The following is a 7,790-nucleotide window of genomic DNA, read 5'->3' as shown; positions in this document are numbered from 1 at the left end:
TACAGTTTCTGACATTAAAAAAGAAGTTCTTAGGTCAAAATATAGGTAATTTCGGGACTAAAGGGCCGTGGTTTTGGTAGGACTGCAACCCAGCATCTAGTAGCCTTTCCAGCCTTATTTTTTTCCCTATATCTCATGCCCTAGCTCTAAGGATATCCTGTTTTTCATGCTATCTTATGTCTCTGATGCTTTGTTTGACTATTTCATATTGGAAAGCTTCCGTAACTTTCTTTTTTCACTACCATTTATTCATTAATTTCTTCATTATTAATAACAATGTTACAAATATCTCAGATACCCATGTGATCACAATTATATTATTACTATAATAGTTGATTGAGAAAATACTTAATTGAAAAGTTTATTATGAAGTGAGTAATGCTTGTTTTTTTTAATTGAAGTATAGTTGATTTACAGTATTGTGTTGGTTTAAGGTACACAGCAAAGTGATTCAATTATATCAATATATGTATTTCAGATTATATTACATTTTAGGCTATTACAAGATATTGAATGTAATTCCCTGTGTTATACAGTAAATCCTTATTGCTTATTTATTTGATGTATAGTAGTTTGTATCTATTAATCCCATGCTCCTAATTTGTCCCTCCTTTCCTCTCCACTTTAGTAACCATAAATTTGCTTTCTATAAGTCTTTGTTTTATATATAGATTCATTTGTATTATTTTTTAGATTCCACATATAAATGATATCATATAGTGTTTGTCTGTCTGACTTCACTAAGTATAATATTCCCTAGGTCCATCCATGTTGCTGAAAATGGCAATATTTCATTTTTTATGGCTGAGTAATATTCCATTGTATACATACACATATATATACCACATCTCCTTAAGCCAATCATCTGTTGATGCGCACTTGGTTTGATTCCATGTCTTGGCTATTGTAAATAGTGCTGCTGTGAACATTGGGGTGCGCATTTCTTTTCAAATTAGAGTTTTTAATTTTTCCAGATATATATCCAGGGGTGGGATTGCTGGATCATATAGTAGCTCTATTTTTAGTTTTTTAAGGAACTTCATACTATTTTCCATAGTGGCTGCACTAATTTACATTCCCACCAACAGTATACAAGGGTTCTCTTTCTCCACACCCTGTCCAGCATTTATTATTCGTAGACTTTTTGATGGTAGCCATTTTGACTGGTGTGAGGTCATTCCTCATTGTGGTTTTGATTTGTATTTCTCTAATAATTAGCAAAGTTGAGCATCTTTTCATGTGCCTGTTGGCCATCTGTATGTCTTCTTTGGAAAAGTGTCTATTTAGATCTTCTGCCTATTTTTTGATTGGGTTGTTTGTTTTTTTGATATTGAGTTGTATGCGCTGTTTGTATATTTTGGATATTAACCTCTTGTCAGTTGCATCATTTGCAAATATTTTTTCCAATACTGTAGGTTGTCTTTTCATTTTGTTGATGGTTTCCTTTGCTGTACAAAATCTTTTAACTTTGAATAGGCCCCATTTGTTATTTTTGCTTTTATTTATTTGCTCTGGGAGACTGATCTAAGAAAATATTTCTATGATTTGCATCAGAGAATGTTTTGCCTATGTTCTCTTCTAGGAGTTTTATGGTGTCATGTCTTATATTTTGGTCTTTAAACCATTTTTTTTTTTTTTTTTTTTTTGGCGGTACGCGGGCCTCTCACCGCTGTGGCCTCTCCCATCGTGGAGCACAGGCTCCAGACACGCAGGCTCAGCGGCCATGGCTCACGGGCCTAGCTGCTCCGCAGCATGTGGGATCTTCCTGGACCGGGGCACGAACCCCTGTCCCCTGCATTGGCAAGCGGACTCTCAACCACTGCGCCACCAGGGAAGCCCCCTTTTAAACCATTTTGAGTTTATTTTTGTATATGGTCTGAAGAAGTGTTCTAATTTAATTGATTTACATGCAGCTATCCAGCTTTTTCAACACCACTTGTTGAAGAGATGATCTTTTCTCCATTGTATATTCTTGCCTCCTTTGTCATAGATTAATTGACCATAGGTGCATAGGTTTATTTCTGGGCCTTCTATTCTGTTCCATTGATCCATATGTCTGTTTTTTGTGCCAATACCACATTGTTTTGATTACTGCAGCTTTGTAGTATAGTCTAAAGTCTAGAAGGGTTATCCCTCCAGCTTTGTTCTTTTTCCTTAGGATTGCTTTGGCAATTCTGGGCCTTTTGTGGTTCCATATAAATTTTAGGATTGTTTGTTCCAGTTCTGTGAAAAATGTCATGGGTATTTTGATAGGGATTGCATTAAATCTGTAGGTTGCCTTGGGTAGTATGGCTTTTTTTTTTTTTTTTTTTTGGCTACGTTGGGTCTTCACTGCTGCATGCGGGCTTTCTCTAGTTGTGGAGAGTGGGGGCTTCTTCACTGCGGTGTGCATGCTTCTCATTACAGTGGCTTCTCTTGCTGCAGAGCATGGGCTCTAGGTGTACGGGCTTCAGTAGTTGCAGCATGTGGGCTCAGTAGTTGTGGCTTGCGGGCTGTAGAGTGAGGCTCACTAGTTGTGCATGGGCTTAGTTGCTCCACGGCATGTGGGGTCTTCCCGGACCAGAGCTCGAACCCGTGTCCCCTGCATTGGCAGGCGGATTCTTAATCACTGCACCACCAGGGAAGTCCCAATATGGCTATTTTAACAATATTAATTCTTCCTAATCCAAGAGCCTGGAATTAAATGAAAAATTTAAAACTTCACTATTGTGGCACTTTGTTATTGGAATCCTACTTTGTTCAAGGCTTTATATCATAAAATGTGCATTAATTAAAATTGACTAATTAATTAATTAAATATTATTTGAGTGCCTGCTGTGTACCAGATAGTGTTGCAGGTAGGAGCAGTTGCAGAGCATACAGCAGAGACAGAAATGTCCTCCTGAATCTTTCAGTCTCTTCTTCCTTTACCAATACCCAACAAGGAAACTACTCAGTCTACCTCCTTTAAAACACCTCCTTTTAACACCTCCTTTTGACACCTTCCATGCCTTGCTGCTCCCAAGTAGAAATGACCACTATCTTATTGTGCCTCCATGATGTTCTTTAGATTTCTACCATAGCAGTTTATTTTTCTGTGACATATCTGCCTCCTACTAGACTTTTAGTAGGTGTTTTTCTGAAGGACCATATTAACTGATAGTATGGAGTAGGCTGTGATTTTGTTTTGACCTCACATCATTAGGCTTTCTTCCCCTTCTCCAATGACTGCTCACTTCTTTCTTCCCAGTTTCTTTGGATTTGTCTAAAACACTTTCTGAATACTCTCTTAACCATTTCACCTTCTAAAAAAATATTCTGGAATTATGGAATTTTAGAACAGGAAGAAATTTTAGAGACTGCCTGATTTAAAACTTCCAGTTTATAAGTGAAGATGAAAATCCAGAGAAGTAGTGTGACTTGCTCAAAATCATTCTAATGGTTAAAGACCAACCTCGGATTAGAATCCAAGCTTTCTTCAAGATCTAGTATAAATCTTCTCTCTCGCTCGCTCTGAGATCTTCAAGTTCCAGCTCAGCTCATGTCTTTCTCTTCTGAATTATGCACTAATTGTCCACAAACTGCATCACTTTGGCAATAATCATTTAACCTTACATTGTTACTCTACTCTTTCACATTGGTGTATCTTGCCTGGCCAGTTAGCTATGAACTCCAAAAAGCACACATTTTGTCACTTTTATTTTCTCTCTTCTTAGCAGGTAGCACAGTAGATAGTAGACACATAGTAGGAATTCAGTAAATATTTTTACTAATTAATCACCACTTCTCACATACCTTTCCAAAATATAGTGGGTCTTGTTCCTTAACATTTCGCTTCTATTTCCTTTGTAATTTTTAAAAACCAGACTTAGATTCTCGGCAACCAATGAAAAGACGGTCATGCCTCTGCTCAGTCTGCTGCAATGTATTTTTTTCTGGACTTGGCAGAAAACCCGAGGTTTCTGCCCTATTTTTTTGTTTGTTTGTACTGCATTTCATCTAATCTTCTAGCTCTTGGTGGCTTTCTCTGCTAGACATTGTTCTGTAATGACCCAATTAAATATGGCCCCATTTAATGTAGTGGAACTTTATGTGGGGCTAATTTCAAGTGATCATCCTGTAATTTTCCAAACCTTTATTTGTTAATTTTGGTTCCCTGAAACAGTGTACTTGCTGCTGATGCTAGTATGGCAACACAATAAATCCTCTTGCACTGATGTTCAGGCAGAAGACACAGCTGTGAGGAGAGCTAGTCATGTGTCATATGGTGCCCTTTAAGGGATCCTTGTTTATCCATTGTCTGAACTTTAAGTAGAAGCTAAAAGCTTTTTTTTAAACCTACATAATTTTTCACTGAATCTGTTAGTTTCAGCATGTTGTTTGTGTTGTTTTCAGCAGTGCAGTCCCCTGATCTATATCAAGTAAACATGATGATGGATTGAACTCACTTCACTGTTCCTGTTCAGGTACTATTTTGATTTGTCAGTATCTTGGAGAGGTAGCACATGACATCCCAAGACAGAACAGAAGCCAGTGTTTGCAAAAGAACACATTTTTCAGCACAGTAGTATAGTAACTTTGAAATACTAATATGTTTTGAAATATGTCTGTGAACACTTTCTTATTAACATTATATCAGTGTACACAATGTTCTTTCTTTTGACATCTGGGCATTATTAGGGTTATTTAAAATCTATATTAAAAATCATTGGTATTTTAAAGAAAATCTGTTCATTTCCATAGCAAAGTAACTTATGTCAAATGATATGTGATTAGATGATGCCCTGTGTACCCTGTGCTATTTCATGCCTTTGTGCCTTGAACGCACACCCTTCTCATTCTCTTCCCTTGAAAGCACTCCCTTCTCATTCTCTAAGCCTTTTGTGATCCTGTTTGAATGCCTCTTCCCCAACGATTTCTTCCTTGTGTCCTGCTACACCTAACATACATGATATTACACTTATTATACCTGTATTACAGCTATTAGTTTACATATTTATCATCTTGTTAGACTGTGAGATCCTTAAAGATGAGAATTTTGTCCTGTTTATCTTTCCATCATCTAGTGCTGTGTCTCACATATATTATGTTTAATGAATGAATGAAAAAGATTTATTCCCTCTGGATGTAGTTGGCTCATCCTTAGTCACTCTACCACATATAAGGAAAATCCTAAAAGTCTAAATTTTTCTTGTTTTTTTTAAAGAATGGAAATAATTTAATATTTTCTCTTCATAGAAATAAAAAAAATTTAATAGTTTACCTTCATGTTTCTGAAAGTAATGCATGCTCAAAACAACAGCAAATCAGATAATCAGAAAGGAAAAACAAAAAGTGAAAATTGCCCACAATTCCACCCATCCAAACGTAACCACTACTAACATTTTAGTATAGATCTTTCCTAATTTTTTTCTGTCTACATACATACACACACAAAATATTAAACAAAATTTTTGTGACCTGCTTTTTCACTTAAAAATACCTTGGAAGCAACTTTCCATGAATCAAATTAGCACTACATATTCACTTTTTTTTTTTTTTACGTCTTGTCTTTTTAAGCAAATGAATACTTTTATTAACATGGTAAATTTTTTTTTAAACACACGGTAGGGTTTTGACCTCAAATACTTGTCAGGTCTGCTACTGAAATGAACTTACAGCTAGACAACTTACAAATCTTGAAGAAACCTCGTCCCTGTTCAGTCTAGGGTCCAAAACAGACAGCCCTTGCTTTTCTTCCCCAGACCCTCAAGGGCCTTTGCAAATATCTCTTTCATTTTATGTCCAGAATCCCCTGAAATGCATCAGGGTATTACATCGATTATACGGAATACCAAGATCTATCTTGTCTCCTATTCTAGGTTCCATGTCACATAAAGCTAAGTTAGGTTGTCCAAACAATATGACCAGACAGGTTACATCAGTGTGCCGTATAAAACTTAAAATTTGAACAAAATACATCTCTCCTCCTTTGTTCTCACAGAGAAATTAAAGTCCCCAAGTACAATACCATCCTTCAGCCCTTCTTCTGATTCATCAGTCCTAGCCAGATCAGCCCCATTCACATTCCCAGTTGGCGTCTGATCCCTTCTTCAACTTCTTCAGCAATCGCTTCATGGAGTCGTCTTCTAGAAATAATGCAGCTCCTTCAGCACCTTCAGAGCTGGAGAACTCCAACTCTGAGTCTCATCTGTTACACACAGACTCGAAGTTCCAGGGAGCGATCAGGTCACACAAGAAAGAGCAAAGCACCTCAAAAATTTAGAAATAACGAAAATCCAGGAACAAATGTGACTGCTGCAAGAGCTTACAATCTAGGCCCTAATTCTTGAGAGCATTTTCCAAATAAAATTTACCTCCCCAAAGAAAAACATTTAACAGTCAAACCTCACATTGAGGTCATTAACCACAGACCATAGCAGAAACGTGGTGTAAGTGAGGACAGAGCGTAGACAGAGAAAAAAAGAGAAAACAAAAGGCTCTCTGGTTTCAGCTTCTCCAGGGTGTCAGCCAACCTCCATCAGTTGACCAGAATCCATTGGCTGTAAACGGCTGACCCTCCTTCAGGACGACTCGCTCTTCTCTATCCCCCAGAGCAGCTCCACCAGCATCTCTGCCATCTTCGCGATCTCCTTGGCCTTCTCCTCCGCCTTCTTGCACCATTTGGTCCCTCTGCCCTCGACTCCGTTGTCCGCGTTGTGCAGACGGTTGAGCATGCTATCCTCTGAGATCTCCACCTGCGTCTTGATCTGGATGAGCATACTGTCCATCTCCCACAACTTGCTCCCGTTCTGCAGGTAGGCTCTCCCGTGCTCGCGGGTGAGCGCCGTGATGTCCTCGCGCATCTCGTTGATGACCGGGAGCAGGAACTGCTCGAAGTCCTCCTCGGGCTCCATCACCTCCACCTCCTCCGGCTCTGCCAGCTCTGCGATGTCCAAGGACCGCATCTTCCCTGCTATTCCGGAACCACAGGATGCAAATCGGGCGCAAAGAAGCAGAGGACCTACATATTCACTTTCGGTAAATGCATAGAAAGATGTATTTTATTTTCTTTAACCAATCCCTATAGATGGACACCAAGTTTTTTAGGCAGATTCTTATGGTTGCATGGAACAAATACCACTCTTCCAGGACATTTAAAAAATATAAATAAGACCCTTTTCTCAAGGAAAAGGAGGGTGTATTATAAGGATGTATATAGATTGGAAGTAGAACCAGAGGTGCATCTATCAGGAATAGAGCTCTAGGAACACCTTCTCTTTCTGGTGCCTCTATCTTTCTTTTCCCCATATTTCCCTAATAGTCCTTTCTTCCTCAGAGTGTTTGCTTCCTCTAGACATCCACTGGCACGTAGTTATGGCTTGGCTCACTCCAAACTCTTAATGTATGCCATTTCTTCAGCTTCTGTTCCTGCTTCTCAATCTGTAGAAGTTCAAATATTTTCATCCCACACCCAAAGGATGGCCTTGTACATGCACTCCACTTTGGATCCCCTGGTGTAGAGACTAGAAAAAGAAGTGGCAAGAGATGAAGATGAAGAGATAAGTGAAGGCCAGATTATGGAGAAGTTCATATTAAGGGGTCTGGATTTTTACCTAAGGGTAATAAGAAGCCATGAAAAAGTTTTAAGAGAGAGTGATGCAATCAGATTTATGATTTAGAAAGACTTTTCCAGCCAAGTGTGATTGTGCCTCAAGTATATAGACGGTATACAGAGGGCCAGTTAGGAGACTGTTGTGATAATTCAGGTGAGAAATGATAGAGTCAGGGAAACAGTTTTTAATTTCGGCCACTGGATCACTCCTGGGCCA

The 7,790-nt window shown here is 38.6% G+C and overlaps 1 protein-coding gene across 1 annotated transcript; it reads right to left on the bottom strand.

The window, feature by feature from the left end:
• Positions 1-6,542: 6,542 nt before the first annotated feature.
• On the bottom strand, positions 6,543-6,993 carry LOC307182165 (MORF4 family-associated protein 1-like; the record flags this gene model as incomplete). The annotated part of the gene is made up of 1 exon (XM_079913392.1): positions 6,543-6,993. The coding sequence occupies exon 1, from the start codon at positions 6,924-6,926 to the stop codon at positions 6,543-6,545; it is 384 nt and encodes a 127-aa protein (XP_079769518.1). The 5' UTR covers positions 6,927-6,993.
• Positions 6,994-7,790: the final 797 nt, after the last annotated feature.

Source organism: Stenella coeruleoalba, assembly GCF_951394435.1.
Source record: "Stenella coeruleoalba genome assembly, chromosome: 2".
Taxonomy (NCBI): Eukaryota; Metazoa; Chordata; class Mammalia; order Artiodactyla; family Delphinidae; genus Stenella; species Stenella coeruleoalba.
The sequence above is the reverse complement of the archived record's forward strand: the minus strand, read 5'-3'. Positions and strand labels throughout refer to the sequence as shown.